Here is a 21729-nt window from a genome sequence, read left to right on the forward strand (position 1 = left end):
CTGCTGTGACCGCCTGCCTGTCTTCCCTGGTCGCCACCCGCTTCCTTACAAGGACTGCCCCTTGTATAAGTTGCAATAACTGGTTGCTTTAGACAATAGATTTTTTTGTGCGACCGAACTGGGAGTAGCTCAGCCTTGTATGAGTATCCGGGGTCTGTATTGTGTAGTTAGTGCCTGGATAAGGCTATGAATTTTACGTTTATGGTTTTGTTTTTGCTACTGTGCAACCAATGGTAATAAACAATGTTCAGTGTGTGATAAAAACAAAACCCTGTGGCTTTGTGTTCCAAGAGGCTACCCGAGAGAGTGAACCCCTCCACTGTACATATAGGAGATTAGATTTCACTATATGTAAAACTAAATTTCCCATCTTCAGCTCTCTTTGATTTCCACTCATGTGTCCACTGCTCAGAAACATTTAAAATGCTCCCTTTCTTGGAATACGACAGGCGATATTAGCTGTGATAATAGTAACATAATGAAGTGCAGTTACAATCATTTTTATAGCTCAGTAAGAACCAGCAGCCCAAATAGGGATCTAGCCGTAATACTACAAGCGTGTTTTATTTGGAGCTGGCATTACAATGTAAATAGTACAAAGTACTGTACAAGCTCATCCTGCCAAATTTAAGGATTTCCGTTTGAAATGTTTTAAAGGACAGTGCGCAGCCTGTTATATTATAGGACGGTTACTTGGTGACAAACATTCACTGCTATGGTTTCAATTGACAGTTTAGAGAACGACCTGTATATAAGACAAATAGTACCGACATTAGAAATCTGTCATTCCAGGAAATATTGGGGTTTACAGTCATTGGATTCTTGCCGGCACACGTAGCCCAGTATTGGTCTACAGCAGTGGTGGGGAACCTCAGGCCCATGGGCCATTTACGGCCCTCGATGATCTTTTATCCGGTCCCTGGGCAGATTCCCAGGGGCAGCAGTGCTTGGGTCGGCAGCTGTATTTTGACGGCCACCTTCCCATTAATTTCTTCTTGCTCTGAGAGCACGCACACTGTGTTCACTACTGAGCACTGAGGCACGTTCAATGAAAGATTATGTCCTGACACCAGTGCCAGCATCAGGACGTACTTTGTGAGCAGAGTTAGCGAACAATTTGTATGGCCCCCGAAGAATGGTATAAATATCCAAATGGCCCTTGGCAGAAAAAAAACAATCCACACCCTTGGTCTACAGCACACATGTCAAACTCCGGCCAGTGGACCAAATCTGGTCCGCAGGCTGGTATTATTTGGCCCGTGACACCAGAAACACCAACCCTATGTGGGGCCCATTATTCCGCATGGAGGACTATGCGGGGCCCATTATTCCGCATGGAGGACTATGCGGGGCCCATTATTCCGTATGGAGGACTATGCGGGGCCCATTATTCCGTATGGAGGACTATGCGGGGCCCATTATTCCGTATGGAGGACTATGCGGGGCCCATTATTCCGTATGGAGGACTATGCGGGGCCCATTATTCCGTATGGAGGACTATGCGGGGCCCATTATTCCGTATGGAGGACTATGCGGGGCCCATTATTCCGTATGGAGGACTATGCGGGGCCCGGCCCATTATTCCGTATGGAGGACTATGCGGGGCCCATTATTCCGTATGGAGGACTATGCGGGGCCCATTATTCCGTATGGAGGACTATGCGGGGCCCATTATTCCGTATGGAGGACTATGCGGGGCCCATTATTCCGTATGGAGGACTATGCGGGGGCCCATTATTCCGTATAGAGGACTATGCGGGGCCCATTATTCCATATGGAGGACTATGCGGGGCCCATTACTCCGTATGGAGGACTATGCGGGACCCATTACTCCGTATGGAGGACAATGCGGGGCCCATTACTCCGTATGGAGGACAATGCGGGGCCCATTATTCCGTATGGAGGACTATGCGGGGCCCATTATTCCGTATGGAGGACTATGCGAGGCCCATTATTCCGTATGGAGGACTATGCGAGGCCCATTATTCCGTATGGAGGACTATGCGAGGCCCATTATTCCGTATGGAGGACTATGCGAGGCCCATTATTCTGTATGGAGGACTATGTGAGGCCCATTAATCTGTATGGAGGACTATGTGAGGCCCATTAATCTGTATGGGGGACTATGTAAGGCCCATTAATCTGTATGGAGGACTATGCGAGGTCCATTATTCCGTATGGAGGACTATGCGGGGCCCATTATTCCGTATGGAGGACTATGCGGGGCCCATTATTCCGTATGGAGGACTATGCGGGGCCCATTATTCCGTATGGAGGACTATGCGGGGCCCATTATTCCGTATGGAGGACTATGCGGGGCCCGGCCCATTATTCCGTATGGAGGACTATGCGGGGCCCATTATTCCATATGGAGGACTATGCGGGGCCCATTACTCCGTATGGAGGACTATGCGGGGCCCATTACTCCGTATGGAGGACTATGCGGGGCCCATTACTCCGTATGGAGGACAATGCGGGGCCCATTATTCCGTATGGAGGACTATGCGGGGCCCATTATTCCGTATGGAGGACTATGCGAGGCCCATTATTCCGTATGGAGGACTATGCGAGGCCCATTATTCCGTATGGAGGACTATGCGAGGCCCATTATTCCGTATGGAGGACTATGCGAGGCCCATTATTCTGTATGGAGGACTATGCGAGGCCCATTAATCTGTATGGAGGACTATGTGAGGCCCATTAATCTGTATGGAGGACTATGTGAGGCCCATTAATCTGTATGGGGGACTATGCAAGGCCCATTAATCTGTATGGAGGACTATGCGAGGTCCATTATTCCGTATGGAGGACTATGCGGGGCCCATTATTCCGTATGGAGGACTATGCGGGGCCCATTATTCCGTATGGAGGACTATGCGGGGCCCATTATTCCGTATGGAGGACTATGCGGGGCCCATTATTCCGTATGGAGGACTATGCGGGGCCCATTATTCCGTATGGAGGACTATGCGGGGCCCATTATTCCGTATGGAGGACTATGCGGGGCCCATTATTCCGTATGGAGGACTATGCGGGGCCCATTATTCCGTATGGAGGACTATGCGGGGCCCATTATTCCGTATGGAGGACTATGCGGGGCCCATTATTCCGTATGGAGGACTATGCGGGGCCCATTATTCCGTATGGAGGACTATGCGGGGCCCATTATTCCGTATAGAGGACTATGCGGGGCCCATTATTCCGTATGGAGGACTATGCGGGGCCCATTACTCCGTATGGAGGACTATGCGGGGCCCATTACTCCGTATGGAGGACTATGCGGGGCCCATTATTCCGTATGGAGGACTATGCGGGGCCCATTATTCCGTATGGAGGACTATGCGAGGCCCATTCCGTATGGAGGACTATGCGAGGCCCATTATTCCGTATGGAGGACTATGCGAGGCCCATTATTCTGTATGGAGGACTATGTGAGGCCCATTAATCTGTATGGAGGACTATGTGAGGCCCATTAATCTGTATGGGGGACTATGTAAGGCCCATTAATCTGTATGGAGGACTATGTGAGGTCCATTATTCTGTATGGAGGACTATGTGGGGCCCATTATTCTGTATGGAGAACTATGTGGGGCCCATTATTCTGTATACTGGTTGACTTTGTACAAGTTTTTCATTTTGGCCCTGTGTGTGTTTGCGTCACCCCAAGAATACTGCATAAAAAAATACCAAGGGGAGTGAATACTTTCGCAAGCCACTGTATCTAGGCTTGCACAAGTTAGATCTTCCTACAGATCATTCATCCATCAAATCACCATGGCTCTAGATCTAGTTGAAGGCCTTTAAATAAGTAAATTGGTTGCTTGTGGTGGGTTCAGTGGGTGTTTACAAAAGCAATGTTAACACAAACTTGAGAATATTCGGTACAGTAAAAGTGTAACATACCTGGCGGCGTACTTGCATAGTGCACCATCTCCCACTATGCAAGATCGCAAACGTAATCTTCAGTCCAGTCTGCCAGCCTGGCTTCTGTTCTTGCTGTCTGCTTGTCCCTGTCCTGACTGCTTAGGGCGGCGGCCCGGTTACTTCCTGTTTCTTGTAGCTGCTGTGGGCACACCCCTAATGCGTCTCCAGCCTATTGCTGTCTGTCACTGGATATTTAAACCAGCTCCACCCTGAAGCTGGGGCCTGAGCAACTCTTACCTTCAGAGGGCTCCTTGCCTCTGATGTGCCAGGTCCCGTTCTGTTCTTGCCTGTCCGCCAACCTGGGGGCTGTATTCCCAGGCCTGTCTGAACTATCTGTTAGCCTGTTTGTCCGCCTCTCTGGGGGCCGTATACCCAGACACACTCCTGTATCTTGTTTCAGTGTCAGTTCCTGTCTAAACACTCTCCTAGCCTGTTTGTCTCGGTGTCCATACCTTCCCTTTTCCTGCAGTCTCTGAACCTGCACCTAACTCCTACTTGTTGTCTCTGCACTTCTGTTGTGAGTTTAGAGTCCACTCGCTACTTCATTGCAAGTACCTTGTGTGTATCTGGTTCTGCTTTTCCCTTCCTGACTGTTCAGTGTGAACAGAGCCCTGTCCTCTCTGCTTTGCCTTGTTCACCGCTCCGGCGGTTCCTCTCTGCTTTGCCTTGCTCACCGCTCCGGCGGTTCCTTCCTGCTCTGCCTTGCTCACCGCTCCGGCGGTTCCTTCCTGCTCTGCCTTGCTCACCGCGTCGTTAGCAGTCGTGCGACCTTGGTCGGATCGGGTAGATACTTAGTTACGCCCCTCCAGGCGCTCTCCGGTTCATGGCACAGTGGAATCACTAAATCACGCACACGCCATTCAGCCCGGGCGTGTGCATAACAAAAAGGAGCAGAAGGGCTCATTCCGTTTTGTTCCGTACTTAAAGGAAACCTGCCACCAGAAAAAAAGCTATTAACCTGCAGATATGGGGTTAATCATGTTACTAACCTGCTCGGCGCCAGCACTTAGCCTAATGCTGTGAGGAGAATATGAACTTTATTCTCCCCGGCAGCGTTCCCGTTTCAGTCACAGTCCTGAGCAAACAGAGTGATGACTGTAACCGTGCCCCCGGCCCTGACTGACACTGGCTTTGCATTAGGGCCGGCTGTGAGTCAGGGCTGGGGGGACGATTACAGCTGCAGCTCTGTATACTCAGGTCAGTGACTGAAACTGGAACGCTGCCGGGGAGAATAAAGTTTATTATTCACTCCTCGCAGCATTCGGCTAAGTGCGGGCACCGGGCAGATTAGTAACGTTATTAAACTGCAAATTAACCCCCATATTTTTTATGGTGACAGGTTCTTTTTAAGTCTCTGTGATTTAACACATTTTCCTAAACAATTCACTTTAACTCACTCGATTAAAAAAGCAACCATCAGATTCATTAGTAAATATTTAAAACAAATGACCACCAGAAGGCAAATGGAAGGATATTCAACAGGATGTCATTTTTACATCCTAGGTTTGTAATTTTTAGAGTAAAAAGAAGTCTTAACAAAACATATCCTGTTCTTACAGAAGAAAGTAGAACATGACTATAGGAGCTGACTACTCACACACGTGACTGTTTGTAGTCTGTTACCATAGAGATACACTGTAATTTCCTTCATCAACCTCTTCTGTCAAAACTCCACAAAGATTTTTTTCTTAAACATCATCTTTTATAGATAGCACCCAAACCTCAGCAACAAGCTCCTAAAGCAGAAGCAACGAGATAAGATATTCATGCTCCTAAGGAGACCAATATTGTAATCAGTAACCCCTGTATAGGCATGACCCATCACCTTTCCTCTCAGGTAGTGTCACCCAGTCCTCAACTTCAAAGAGGGGTATGGATAGGAAGGATGATAATTTGCCAACAAAAAACTTTATAAAACTTTATAGGGAGAAATTAAAGGAAAACTGTCACCATGAAAAAGCAGTCCAATCTGCAGGCACCATGATAAAGAGCAGGGGGAAGCAGATCAGATTGATATACAGTTTGTGATAAAAGACTCACTATAACCTTAGTTTTAATCATTTAATCCTCTGCTCTTTTGTGAATGTGAGTCCAGTGGGAAGTCCTAGCAGTGACTGACTGCTTTCTTTGTATAAGTGTGCACACAAGGATAGCTGTCAGTGACTGATAGGACCGCCCACTGGACCCAAAATTACAGAAAGTGCAAAAGTTTAAATGATTAACACACAAGTTATACTGAATCTTTTCTCACAAATCTAGATGTGAATTTACTCAGCTCCCCCCACTATATCATGGTGCCCACAGACTGGACTGCATTTTCATGGTGACAGCTTCCCTTTAAGGCACTACAGTTGGAGGCCGTCTGATATCATGGCTAGACTAGCAGTATGTATCATATTCTCACTTTAAAAAAAAAATGATAGAAACTATAGCAGAACCCATTATAGGTTAATGCGGTTTGCCAGGCATCATTAGGATTCATAGGGGAATATATACCCTAAGTAATTAGAAAGCAAACAAAAGTCGCATGAAATCCTTGGATTCCTCAAAATGCTTTAATACAACCAAATTCCTCAAAATTGTATTATTTTATTATTATTTCTTTTAAAAGTTGATTATTTCAAGTCTATGGGACAAAATTAAAATATGACTTTTCTGGACATGATCACACTCAACTTCAGAGCACTCATAAATCCCAGATAGTTAATGTGTGTTCTTACCCCGGCTACACAGACTGTTACATTCACAGCTTGAAAGCAAGCCTGGAAATGCAGACTGAAGCCGCATGCAATCTGCATCCAGCGCCTTCAGCGGAAAGCTTCTCATGGGCACGTTTTTACTTCCATCGAACATTAAAGAAAAAAAAAATGGTCTAGAATCATTCCATCTGATGTCATGAGACTTCAGCTTCTTACCCAATCTGCTTGGCTCCAAAAATATCTCGTCTGCCATCACACAGGAACATATGCAGATCTGAGGCATTTACACCACTGAACTGGCAGGGAGGGAGAATTTTACAAGTCCATCTGTTTTTACAAAACAAACTGAAGTCGCCAAAGACAACAGCGGATGTCTAAAAAAATAGAAAATACTTAGCAATGCCCTGGATTACTGTAACTCGGCCATGTAGACGGGCATCGCAGCAGCTGCTCAACGATGCCATATACATTTAGGAAAAATTGCTTTACGTATGACACCGATCTAAAGGAAGATGCTACTATCATTAAATATATTTAATTTTATTTAAGAATCATTTTTGCAATCAGGTTTCAATCAAAAATGTTGCATTGTTTGCCTTCTACAGCCTTTGTAAGGTATTGACTATTCCCAGCTGAAGAGTTAACAGAGAATCAGTAACAGCATAAACTCTCTTGTTAGATTAGCTCACTGATAGATTCTCCATTAACTCATTCTGTAGCCAGCAATAGACCGTGCAATACACAGGCTATAAAAGGCAACAAGTGCTACATTTTTTTTATTAGTAAAACCCAAATGCAAAAATAATTACATGCATTTAAGTTTAAAACAAAATTGCCCCCAGTGTCGCTATACTATAACCTTATTGTAGTCACAGTTCCCTTTATTACTCCTTTAGGTTACATTCACACTGTCAGTATTTGGTCAGTATTTTACATCAGTATCTGTAAGCCAAAACCAGGAGTGGGTGATAAATCCAATAGTGGTGACGTGTTTCTATTATACTTTTCCTCTGACTGTTCCAAATACTGATGTAAAATACTGACCAAATACTGAACGAGTGAAAGGGGCCTTAGACTAGTAGTATAATTCATCCTCACTACATGCTGAGACACATTTGAACATTTTTGGGCTGTTTGCTTTCAGTGTCATCTGAATTTCCAAACTCTCAAGTTTAGCAAAGTTAAATCTGATATTTATCAAAAGAGGAAAATGACCAATAGTGAAAAGCTGTTGCAGGTAGCTACTCAGGGCAGGGAGTAAAGGAGCACAGCATACATACAAGTATTCAGTAGATACATCGCCTGATAATGTTCAGAACCTACTTTTTAGTTAATAATGGAACGTGGTAAATTAAATTGAATCCGTCAGCAGGTTTTTGCTATGTAATCTGGAGACAGCAGGAGATAGAGGCTGAAACACAGAATTCAGGGATGGGACACTTGTCAATGTGCATGCTGTAGTTTACTAACTGTGAAGGATTTATCACTACTAGATTCACATGGCCAGACTAGTCAGACTCCGCCCCCTCCTGTGATAAGCAGTTCACTGTCTATGGGCTGTATACACTGAGAGCCTGGTGGTGGTGGGGGCAGCTTTTATTCTAAATCTCAAAGCTCCAATTGTGTCAGAACAGCTGACAGATTCCCTTTAAATTAGCAATCTCCTTAGGACAAGGATGCTGTATCAATTTAACAGAATAAATGCCTACTAACAATGGGTCCACACATACTATCCTAAGTGCTGATGCAAACTGCACTTACATGCACTTTTACCATGAATTAGTTGGGTTTTGTACTGCGTGATTTTGTCAAGATTTAAAAAAAAAAAAATCCATGACCATGTAAGATGACACTGGAATTTGTGGCTTAATTATGGCCGTCTGAATGATGCAAAAGAGACGAATAAAACAAATGTGTTATTACAATATTAAATAGAAGTTAAAAAGCAAAAAAAAAAGAGGATAAGAACTCACTCTTTTAAAAGATCCAGTGTTCACATAAAACTTATAGAAAGAGTGAGATCAGCACAGTCTTGTTGTGGCTAAACATGGTGCAAACGTCAAATGTGTCAAAATGGTACAACTCTTTGGCCATGTTTTTCCACACACAGCCTTAGCATTAGTGTCTGAATGAGACCCATCGGAGTTATTCACGGATAGAACTCACAACCATTATATTCTATGGGGCTGTTCACATGTCCGTATATTTGGGCGGCAAGAGTGGTCGGCACCAAAACATGAACACGTAACCAATTTTGATCGTAAATCAAACTCGCCAAAGCAAGTCTAAGGATCCATGACAAAAAAAAAAAAGGATAGCATTTGGATGACATCTACGTGCCATCTGATTTATAGGTTTAGCCGGGGAAGCTTGAAAAACTTCTCGTGAACAATAAAAGCTGATGAACCACTCATGGCAAAAACTGACACACTGACCAAACACTCATGAAAGTCTGATCCAAAACACTGATGAACAGTCGTCCATATTTTGCATAGGAGAAAAAACCTTGATGTCTGAATGAGGCCTTATGCAACTTTTTTCCTTGGGGTTTGGGGTTATTGTGTCTGTATATTACTTGAAGATGGATAGTGAAATATTAAATGTAGTGCATGTAAAGCATGTTAGATGCGGCAGGTGGTGCATTTTTTTCAAAGTGCAGCAAGCTCCAGGCATAGTATTGCTTTCTGGTTTATTTCCCATATGCTTCTCTATAGGAAAATAATGTAAATATGTAAATTATTTATAAAGTTTTAAAAAATACAATAAAAAACAACAGTAAGGCTGCGTTCACACATTGCGTATTTTCGCGCGCTTTTTCAAAATACGCAATGTGCCTTGTGTCTGCCAGCAAAGTGAATGGGAAATTCACTTTGCCGTTCAGACACTGTGTGATTTTACGCAGCGCGAAAGCGCAGCTGCGTAAAGAATTGACATGTCGCTTGCGCTTTCTCACTATTGTGCCCTTTATAAGCGCTGGAATTAGGCAGCAGTGTTCACACACTACGTAATTCCAGCGCTTTTTTACGGAGGCGCAGGACAAACTATGGCTACTCACCTACCCAATGGATGGGAGAGGCGTCCGCTCCGGTCCCGCGGCTTCCAACATCTGCTGGTGAAGCGATCAGCTGTTAGCTAACCGGCTTGTAACCGGCCGGTCAGCTGATCGCTTCATGGCAGATGCTGGAAACCGCGGGACCGGACCGGATGCCTCTCCCATCCATCGGATAGGTGAGTGTCCATAGTTTATTTCTTTTAATAACTTAAGCAGTGTATGTACTGCAGCCAGAAGCTGTCTGTACATACACTGCTAGGGGGACACTCACACACATGACACAGACAGTACACACACACGACACACAGACACATACATTACATTACATTACATACATACACATACATTACATTACATACAGGTGTCCATGCTCGTCACACTTCATTTCTCCTACACCTCCGTAAAAAAAAGCAGTGTGTGAATGGAGGTGCTTTTTTGACCTGCATAAAAAAACGCAGGTAAAAAAAAGCAGGAAAATGCGCGCGCAAAAAAAAACGCAGGGAAATACGCAATGTGTGAACGCAGCCTAAAACAATATTAAAACAGTTTTTACAGTCTTAAAATAAGATTACACTACCTATTAGTTGCTTTCTTCTTGGCAGACGTTTGTGTTAGAATTTTCGTACGATATAGCTTCTAACTTAATTCACGCCTCTTCTTGCTAAGTCACATTCCAGTCAAGCAAAATGTAAACAAGTAACTAAAAGTACATAATAAATGTGGGGCAAACTATAGGACAGTATGTGGCAAAAATTATGCTAAAACTCTGGCACATTGATTGTAATATACTCTGCGGTCTAGAATTGTTGACTCAAGTTGTAATAAGACTGTTATATGCGCGCTGAACCTGTGGATCCGCGCATGGGTGAAGGTCTCCGTCACTTCCGATATGCGCCGATGACGTCTAATGAGGATTACCCCTGACGCATACCGGAACGGAGTGCCGAATCCTTATGCTTCTGCAACACTGGGGCAACGCGAACATGCGGTGCATCTATTGGAGCAAAAACGACTGGGACAGGTATAAACAGGATGAGGTTAGATCTTCCACACACTCCCCTTGAAAAAGCCTAGAGAGTGTGAAACGCGCATCGGGGTGTTTGATGTGGTGGTGGTGGTTCAGGCACAGCAGTAATTCAGATGGGCAAGCCTGACAGGTCATGATCCTTTGTTTCACTGATGTAAAGCATTGGCCTGATAGGATTACCTCTGTATTTGTATGTATAGTCTTAGAACTGAGGACACATGGTCTTCTATTTAAGTGAGCTGTATATTAATTTATACATATACAGCGAGCTGAAATTGTTCAGGCTTTTCCATTCTGCTGATGTCTTCTGCCTTCTTCTGGTGGGAGACTAGGGGGTTACTTACTTAATGGCCCTCCTTTTTGTGATCCTATATTAATTTATGTGAACTATATCTATATAACAATAGGATCATATTCTGGACCACGTGTATCCACAATTTCTTGAATCTCCTTTACTCACCTTTGTAGAATTGCTGTATTATTCGTGTTTTAAAGATTTTTCAATAAAGAATGTGGTTTTATATATTTGCAAGTGGTTTTTGGATTTTACATCTAAGTTTAGGTTGCATATACAGTTGTGCTCAAAAGTTTACATACCCCAGCAGAATTTTTGCTTTCTTGGCCTTGTTTCAGAGAATATGAATGATAACAAAAAAAACTTTTTCTCCACTCATGGTTATTGGTTGGGTGAATCCATTTATTGTCAATCGACTGTGTTTTTGCTTTTTAAATCTTAATGACAACCAAAAACATCCAAATGACCCTGATCAAAAGTTCACATACCCTGGTGATTTTGGCCTGATAACATGAACAGAATTTGACACAAATGGGTTTGAATGGCTACTAAAGGCAACATCCTCACCTGTGACCGGTTTGCTTGTAATCAGTGTGTGTGCATAAAAGTTGAGTGAGTTTCTGGGATCCAGACAGACTCTTGCGTCTTTCATTCAGTCACTCATGTTTCTGGATCGTGAGTCATGGGGAACTCCGAAGAATTGTCAATGGATCTACGGGAAAAGGTAGTTGAACTGTATAACACAGAAAAGGGATACAAAAAGATATCCAAGGAATTGATAATGCCAGTCAGCTGCATTCAAACTGTGATTAACAAATGGAAAATCAGGGGCTCTGTAAAAACCAAACCACGGTCAGGTAGACCAACAAAAATTTCGGTCACAAATGCCAGGAAAATTGCTCGGGATGCAAAGAAAAACCCACAAATAACATCAGCTGAAATTCAGGACTCTTTGAAAACTACCGGTGTGGCTGTTTCAAGATGCACAATAAGGAGGCACTTGAAGAAAAATGGGCTGCATGGTCGAGTCGCCAGCAGAAAGCCATTACTGCACAAGTGCCACAAAGTATCTCGCCTACAATACGCCAAACAGCACAGAAACAACCCTCAAAACTTCTGGAACAAGGTAATTTGGAGTGATGAGACTAAAATTTAACTTTTTGGCCACAACCATAAACGTTACATTTGAAGAGAGGTCAATATGGCCTATGACGAAAGGAACACCATTCCTACTGTAAAGCACGGAGGTGAATCGCTGATGTTTTGGGGATGTGTGAGCTACAAAGGCACAGGAAACTTGATAAAAGTTGAAGGAAAGATGAATGCAGCACGTTATCAGCACACACTGGAGGCAAATTTGCACTCATCAGTCCGGAAGCTGCGCATGGGACGTACTTGGACGTTCCAACATGACAACGATCCAAAACACAAGGCCAAGTCGACCTGTCATTGGCTACAGCAGAACAAAGTGAAAGTTCTGGAGTGGCCATCTCAGTCTCCTGACCTCAATATCATTGAGCCACTCTGGGGAGGTCTCAAGCGCGCAGTTCATGGTAGACAGCCCAGGAATTTACAGGAACTGCAGGCTTTTTGCCAAGAAGAATGGGCAGCTTTACCATCTGAGAAAATAAAGAACCTCATCCACAACTACCACAAAAGACTTCAAGCTGTCATTGATGTTAAAGAGGACAATACACAGTATTAAGAACTGGGGTATGTGAACTTTTGATCACGGTCATTTGGATGTTTTTGGTTGTCATTAAGATTTAAAAAGAGAAAACACAGTAGTTTGACAATAAATGGCTTCACCCAACCAATAACCATGAGTAGAGAAAAAGTTTTTTTGTTATCATTCATATTCTCTGAAACAAGGCCAAGAAAGGAAAAATTCTGCCGGGGTATGTAAACTTTTGAGCACAACTGTATGTAGATCCACTGCATGTCTATTTCACTAATTGGGAGATAAGACTACAATAATCTCTAGCCAAGATTACTTTTTATGCTTTTGGAATATTGGCCTATATAAGACTGTTATATTATCTACTCACTAAACAAAACTACTAAAATTAACCGGCTATTATGGAACAATGTAATAATATGCCCTGTAGCAGAACTGGACAGCTAAATACAAATAGACAGAGTTCCATGCTCATGAAAGGAAATTCATACTAGTCATAAAGACTCCGAAACGAAACTGATCATGCAAAACTAAACTGATAATGACACTGGAGACAAGATCTACACATGTACTAATACTTTCTAAATTTTCTCATAACAGTGACGATACAGGGTCCAGTTCATCATTGAATTTCACCATTTTTTTGTGTGTGAATACCTCTCAATTAGTGACAAATTCATCAAACAATTTGGGCATTTTTTTGAGCTGTCTTTTGAAATTCAGTTAGTTTTCTGATTTTTATGTTTATGTGGCTTTTTTCCAGATGTTTTAGACCAATTCATGAAATGTGACTTTTTAAAAACAAAGTTGCAAAATTTGGCGCATATATCTACTCCAGTGCCCCACAGGTAATTTGCTATACGACAGTTATTTTGGCACATTTTTGCAAAACGTGGGATTTTTCCTGCTAAAGAGTCGCAAAAACAACCAATTAAAAACAACAACAAAAAAAAAGACTACTTTCGGCTTTGTGCAAAATTACAAGTCCTTTTTCACTCTTCCGTTGCCAATCTCATGGAGGTTCATTTGTAGCCAAACTAATTGTGATAGCAGTTTTATTATATTTACTAAATAGATTTTATAAAAAACAAAACAAAACAAAACAATGGTCTGTGGAGGTGTAGGAAGACTTTTTTTTTTCTTGTGGGACGAGCTGTAGCTTTTCTTAGTATTATTTTGTTTCCATAAATAATAAAGAACATAATGCCGTCACACATTTTAATGCAATAACATGCATTTTCCTTTACAAATAAGGATCCCAAGCTGATCGCTTCTCGCAGTTGCATCTTACCGTGAAGCTGTTGTTGACATTTTTTGTACTTGATTCTGCTACACTGGCGTCCGACAGGTCAACTTCGTCAAATATTAGAGACTATGGAAAGACAAAAAAAAGTACTTGTTAGGTCCACAAGTCTGTGATCAGTCATTTAGCTGATATCCGTGCCCATCACCTTCACATTAACAAGCCAAAAGAGAGGAATAAAGGTCAAATGATCCAAATACGATAGAATGGTTGAGCAAACACAAGGGATGGTCAACTCTGCAAATTTAAGAATATTGGGCTGTAATTTTTTACGAATTCATTCATCAGAAACTTGGATCAGATTAAGAACTGCATGTTCGGGGTATGAAAAAGAAGGAAGGAATCAACATTGGAGAATGAAACGGATTGCTTACCTTTAGTTAATAAAATTGCACTAAGAGATGTTAACATAAGGGCGCAGTCAAGCTCGGGTTGGGAGCATTTTGGTCCGATCTAGGTCCAAATTTACACAGCCGTCTTATGGCACCCTAAGGCCAATTCATCAAAGCTTTCATGCCACAATTCTGGTGTAAAAGGCTTTGAAAAGTTACAAAGTTTTGCCGCAACGTGAGGCTGCACTAAAATTTTGGGACTTATTGTGTTCTCATGCCGTTTTCACCCAGCTTTGACAAAGTGGGCAGACTTGGGGACGTACGGGGAGTGGCAACAAATGCATGACTAGCAGTGGCATTCCTTACGCCACAAAGATTTGTGGCCAGGCGCACAGAGGTGCACACCATTTTTCAGATGCTGCAAATTCATGGGGCCATTATTTACTCGATTTTTCCATGGCCTTTAAATACATTCTTGTAATTCAAACCACACTCCTCTATAGCTACACAACATTATAAGTGCAGCAAACATAACACATAATAACGTATAAGGATTTACATACATTTAGCAACCAAATATAGCTTCAAACCGCAACAGGAACACCCAAAATTAACACAACCTCACACATCACATATCAGTAGCACATGAAAACATCTGTCTGCATTTCCCCAATCTTCACTCTTCATCTGTTTCTCATGTTCACTCATGTGAAAAAAAATAACGGGTAACCAAGTGCGAGCCCTAATGGCTACCAAAAAAGGATCACAGTCCTATCATTCTTCTAACTCTAGATAATATGTCTGTCAATCAATCAATGATGACTGCAGGGTCAGTAATTTTTCATATGCTTTACTCTCGGTTTACACTGGACTTATGGCTTTTGTATTACAGGATCCATGAAGTATCAGACAAATCTTTTATGAACGATTTGGCATGTCAATTATAGCCCAGATCATCTCTGATGGACTTATCGTTGGGCTGTCAAGTTTGTTTACTTTTTTTTTCCATTTTCTGGATAAAACGAACAAACATACTCTACTGTCAAAAATCAATGGAAACCCGTAGAAAACTGCATGAATTGATTCTGAAGCGTAATCAAAGACTCATCAAAAGCACGAAAGATAGACAAAGATTGGTGCAGTAAAACCACAGGAGTCTCCAGGGATTAAAGGAGTTGTCCACTACTCTGAAAATCCAGTGTTAGCTTTAGGCTTAGTGCCCACAATGCAGAAATGAAGCAGAAATTTTCCTGAGCATTTCTGCATCTCCTTGGCAAAAAAACGCATGCGGTTTTTACATGCATATTTGACGCGTATTTGCCATGCGTTTTCCCAATGCATTGTATAGGCAAATACGCATGCAGAAACGCACAAGAATTGGTCATGTCCATATTTTTTCTGCGAGTAAAATCTGCGCAGAAAAAATACGGACCATGTGCACAGAACTTGCAGAATGTCATAGGAAGTCATGGGATAAGGTATGCAATGCGTTTCTGGAGCGTTTATGCGCTGCAAATACGCAACAAAATAAGCACCAAAAACACATCGTGGGCACACGGCCTTAGTGCCCACGATGCAGAAATGAAGCAGAAATTTTCCTAAGCATTTCTGCATCTCCATGGCAGAAAAACGCATGCGTTTTTGACGCGTATTTGCCATGCGTTTTTCCAATGCATTGTACAGGCAAATACGCATGCAGAAACGCACAAGAATTGGTCATGTCCGTATTTTTTCTGCAAGTAAAATCTGCGCAGCAAAAATACGGACCATGTGCACAGAACTTGCAGAATGTCATAGGAAGTCATGGGATAAGGTATGCAATGCGTTTCTGGAGCGTTTACACGCTGCAAATACGCACCAAAAACACATCGTGGGCACACAGCCTTAAATATGCATTTTGGTTGCCGAGAGATGCTACTGCACGGGCGCCATTTTGCTTCAGGAAAAATAATTTGGGTGCAGCAATATGGTGCCGCGCATGCGCAGTGGCATATCTCGGCAATCGAGAAATGCTACTGCGCAAGCGCGGGCAGCGGGGGCCATATTGCTGCAGACAAATTTATTTTTCCTCTAGAAAAACGGCGACCGCGCGTGCGCAGTAGCATCTCTCAGCAACCAAAAGATGCTACCAAGCATGCGCGGGATGCGGCGGCCATATTGTGGGATCTAAATTTTCAGTTTTGAACAGAAATTACACAGGCAATATTTAAAACAGTAGGCCAGTCACTGAAAGCACAGTGACCTGTCAGAGGCCAGAGATAGGCATACATGAATACATAATGATAGCACTAGAGAACATGCATATCATTATGGCAGAACTGAAAATAAAGATTACAGAAGAACAACTGGACGGATTTCATCAACAAAGGTATCATTTTACTCAGTGTAACGGCGCTCATCTGACAGTGTATGTGGTTTACTAAGCACAATCCTGCTGACAGGTGCACTTTAAGTTCTGTAGCGACCACTCATTGGCTGCAGGGCTCAGGTGGCTTAACATTGTCACGCCAGCTTTAGGACACCTGGTACTGACATTACAGAACAAAGTAGGCAGCAGGTGTAAGGTTTTTTTTTTTATTTACAAGGGGGAATATAGTATTTAATAAGGGGTCATCCGAGTAATGAACAACCTGGTCTGTAGCAAAGCCAAATAGGCTAGGGTTAAATCCTAGCACTACAGGTTCTGGTTAGATGCACTTAACTAGCTATTACTAGAACCAGGCCATGTGTTTACTGTTGTCAGTCAGGTGGGGGAAGCTGAACAGAGCGGGTTATTTTGGGGCTCAAGAGAGACGAGCCAGAATCTCTCGGAGAAGAGATTGCACAGGCCGTGTGCACCAAACTGCAAGCATCACTGGTGGCTATGGACAATAGCTGTTTTGTGTGATCGAGCTGGGACTAGCTAAGCCATGTATGAAGAAGCCAGGGTCTCTGTTGTGTAGGTAGTGCCTGGACAAGGCTATGGATTTTATGTTTATGGTTTTGTTTTCGTTACTGTGCAACCAGTGGAAATAAACATTATTCCGTTTATGATATAAAAACCTCTATGGCTTCATGTTCCAAGCAGCTACCAGAGAGAATGATCCCATACAGATCTTTCCTAGAATAATTATTATTAGTGATTAAGAAAAAAAATTTTGTTACTGTAAATCCAGTTTTGTACAGGCTCTTAAAGAGGGTTTTCCAAAAAAAAAAAAACGAAACCAGAGACTAAAGCTTATGGCCTCTTTACCGTATTTTAATACTTGAACTGTTTTGTTTTTTTAAGTAATATACAGTGTTATTGTAAATCTATTGGTCTATTACATGGCTTACTTTTACATCCATTTACAAACACAATGTATGTACTTTGAACTGTTTTACAGGATTTAGATACAGTAAGCAAAATATTCCAAAATCTAATGAACTTCTAAGATAGTAAAATTGTATGTCAAGATGTGCTACTGAAGGGAAGGATTGTAGAAGTCATCATTTACATTTTTAGGGATTAGTCCCTCTGTATAAAACACTGTGGAGGACTGGTTAAACTGCCTTATTTGGTTTAATGCTGAAAAACTGAGAAACTGAAATTCGGCTCTTTGACGTCAAACAGCAAGAGTAAAAATAGTGTGGGTTTCTGCCTCAAATAAAAAAACCTCTGTCCCTGTGCTGTGTGTGGTAATCTGTAATTGTGCTGCCAAAATAACATTTCCCATAGGAGTTGCATAAAGAGATACTAAAATAAGAAGTCCTCAAAAAAATGTGCATCTTCTCCTAACCTCCCAGAGCTGGGACTATTCTGCACTGGAATGCTCCGAGCGTGTTCATGTCCATAGCATTCTAGAGGCAAAATCATATCAAACTGTGGCACCGCGAGCAGAGCGTTAAGGAAATCGGCACGTCACACAGTTATGTTAACCGACTACACTGTTTGTTTTCCAAGTAAACAACATTTTAGTGTCTGCGCTATATACCACTTACACAGATTTCCTTCACGGTTTTAAATGCTCATTGCTTTGCTACATAAAAGACACGTAACTTATTTCAGAGAGAACGAGATCACAGATGATTGAATTGTTTCAAATTCAAATTCACCAAGTTCAACAAATGTTTTTGAAAAATACTGATTTACAGAGAACAGATTAATCAAAAATTATGCAAAGCCTCAAATGGCCATGAGAGGACATGTGCAACACTCTGAGGTCTCCTAGGACTGTATGCAACCCCGCTTAAGCTCATTGACATTACTAAAACTGTGCTTGTGTTTTTTTTTTTTTAATTCTGGCCAGTGTCGCTTTATGAGGAAACAACTCTAGAAAGCTTCAACAGACTCCAATGATTCGGAGACTGTTTTGACATGTTGTATGTACTGCATGTCAGTGGTAAATTTAGGAATTTGAGTTTATTTGTGAAAATATCAGAAATTTGCCCTTAAACCAGAGAGTTATGTCACACAAAGTGGTTAATAAATAAGGTTTACAACATGTCTACTTTACATCTGCATCATTTTTTAAACAATTTTTTTTGTTAGGCAGTTAGAAGGGTTAAAAATTTATCAGCAATTTCTCATTTTTCCAACAAATTTACAAAACCATTTTTTTTAGGGACCACATTACATTGTAAGTGACTTTGAGGGGCTTATGTGACAGAAAATATCCAAAAGTTATACCATTCTAAAAACGTCACCCCTCAAAACCACATTCAAGAAGTTTATTAACCCTTCACAGGAATTAAAGTAATATGGAAGTAAAAAAATTAAAATTTGACTTTTTCCCACAAAAATGTTTCTTTAGCTCCAAACTTTGCATTTTCACAAGGTTAACAGGAGAAAATGGAGCACACAATTTGTTGTGCAATTTCTCCTGAGTACGCCGATACCCCCATACGTGGTGGAAAACTACTGTTTGGGCGCAAAGCAGGGTTCAGAATGGAAGGAGCAAAGTTTGATTTTTGAATGTAAAATTGGCTGGAATCGACAAAGGACGCCATGTTGCGTTTGGAGAGCCCCTGATGTGCCTAAACAGTGGAAACCCCCCACAAGTGATCCCATTTTGGAAACTAGACCCCACTCAATGAATTTATCTAGATGTGTGGTGAGCACTTTGAACCCCCAGGTGTTTCAGAGAATATTAAAACATTGAATGGTGAAAATGAAATACATAGATTTTTCCCACAAAATGTTGCTTTAGCCCCACATTTTTTCATCATCACAAGGTTAGATAGCAAGAGAAAATGAACCCCAAAATTTGTTGTGCAATTTCTCTGGAGTACACAGATACCCCATATGTGGTGGGGAACTACTGTTTGGACACACTGTGGAGTTACAAAAGGAAAGCGTGACGTTTTGGAGCGCAGACTTTGATGGAATGGTCTGCGTGGTGCCATGTCGTGTTTGGAGAGCCCCTGATCAGCCTAAACAGTGGAAACCCCCCCCATAAGTGACACCATTTTGGAAACCACACCCATAAAGGAATTATCTAGAGGCATAGCTATAGTAATGATAATAATGCTTTTGGTTTAACTGGTGTATGAATATATAATGTGGTGGTATGTGTAAGCTATGCGGAGTACATGAAATTATAAAAGTATTCTCTATTTACAGGGTAAAAGCTAATTTTATCTATCTCTGGATGTGTGATACGCTTAGAAGCAATCCTTAATGCAAAGGCCAGGTTTCACAATGGTAAATTGCCTCTTTTCGTATCCCTCTGCTGGAGCATACTCTGCACTTTTTTGTGTTCTTTTCTTCCTCGCAGTTTGGAGAACCTCACCGGGAAAATGTTAACCTGGTATGATACGGGCACCAAAAGTTTCAAAAATATTGAGACCCTCACCTTCCCGAGTGCCAAACATTAGGGCCTTGATGACTACCTCCTGAAACTGAAGGAAGGTCCCCGTACTGCATGCACATCGAAACAGCACAAAAGCATTGAACAGTGCCATCTGTACATTGTGCATGGCCAACTTTTTGTACCATACTTTAGCTTTTTGCATGGCAGTGTATGGTTTGAGGACGTGATCTGAATGATCTACACCCCTCATGAAATTCTTATAATCCAAGATACAATCTGGCTTTGGGACTTCTGTTGTGGTACCTCGGACAGTGACAAGGGAGCTGTTGTCACGGTGTATGGTGGTCAAGATAAGGACATCTCTCTTGTACTTATACTTGACCACCAGCATGTTGTCGCTGCATTGGGCTCTGTTGTCGCCCTTTCTCAGCAGTTGCCCAATTAGTGGCTTAGGGAAGCCTCTCTGATTTCTTCGAACGGAGTCGCATGCAATTATACCTCTAACAGAGAGGGTCTCGAAGAGAGGGCAGCTGGGGTAAAAGTTGTCTAAGTAGAGGTGAAAACCCTTATCCAGCAGTGGGTGCAGCAATTTCCACACAATTTTCCCACTCACCCCCAGGACAGAGGGGCATTTAGAGGGTCAATCTGAGAGTCCTTTCCTTCATAGACTCTAAATCTGTGTGTGCACCCTGAGGCAGTCTCGCACAGTTTGTACAGTTTTATTCCGTACCTGGCCCTCATACTGGGCAGGTATTGTCGGAATATTAGCCTGCCTTTTAAATGAACCAGAAATGCATCTATAGCGATGTCTCTTTGGGGGTTGTACGCCTCAGCAAAGTTTCTGCTGAAGTGTTCAACTGCTGGCTGAATTTTGTATAGACGATCAAATTTGGGATAGTCTCGGGGGGGACACGACACTGCACATTATCATTACAATGCAAACATTTTTTGATCGCTTCAAATCGTGTCCTTGTCATGGCCATACAGAATACCGGAGTGCTGTACAGATTTTCAGTACTCCAGTACTACCGAAACCCTGGTTTTCTGACTATGCCCCTATGCAGCACAATGCCTCAAAATGTCATCATCTCTGCAGCATTTACAGGGGTCATCTGGTGTAAGACGACGTGGGATTGTGGGTGAAAAATTGATGGGTATACAAGTTTGTCTGGGCCACCATAACATTTATTATTTCCTCGCTGAAAAAGAATTTGAAGAAGTCAATTTCAGTGAGGCCTGTAATGTCAAATTGGATTCCTGCGCTGCCGATGAAATCTGGAATTACAGCTGATAATTTTTAGGGGGTGCAGTCCATTATGGGAATGATTGCTGTAGGGTTTGCCTCGGTCCTAGGGTGCCTTACTAGGGGTCCCTCCTCACTAGATGAGGAAGAAGAAGAAAAAGAGGAATGTGTTATCTTCCTCACTGCCAAAATCCGTGTCGGAGGCAAGGAAAGCGATGGCCTCCTCTGGTGAATAGCATCTTCTTGACAAATGGGCCATTTTTTTATTCTTCTAACCAGTGGGGATGTGTGTGTAAGTGGTGCTTTTACACATGTATTGTGTGGGACATGTGTATAAGGGTGCTATTTATTATAGAAAGTAGAGCGAAAAAAAGCAAAAAGAAAAAAAGTAGGGAAAAAAAAAGG

At 42.3% G+C, this 21729-nt stretch overlaps 1 protein-coding gene across 4 annotated transcripts in view; it reads right to left on the bottom strand.

The window, feature by feature from the left end:
- DGKH (diacylglycerol kinase eta) overlaps positions 1-21729 on the bottom strand; it is a 267651-nt gene that overhangs the window by 107127 nt on the left and 138795 nt on the right. For all 4 annotated transcript variants that reach the window (XM_073663912.1, XM_073663913.1, XM_073663911.1 and 1 more), the window contains one exon: positions 13967-14047. In XM_073663912.1, the coding sequence (XP_073520013.1) occupies positions 13967-14047 (81 nt within the window). The remainder of the gene's footprint in view (positions 1-13966; positions 14048-21729) is intronic.

This window comes from Phyllobates terribilis, unplaced genomic scaffold, assembly GCF_046119375.1.
Source record: "Phyllobates terribilis strain yellow unplaced genomic scaffold, ASM4611937v1 Scaffold_2__4_contigs__length_985480577, whole genome shotgun sequence".
In the NCBI taxonomy this organism is placed as follows: Eukaryota; Metazoa; Chordata; class Amphibia; order Anura; family Dendrobatidae; genus Phyllobates; species Phyllobates terribilis.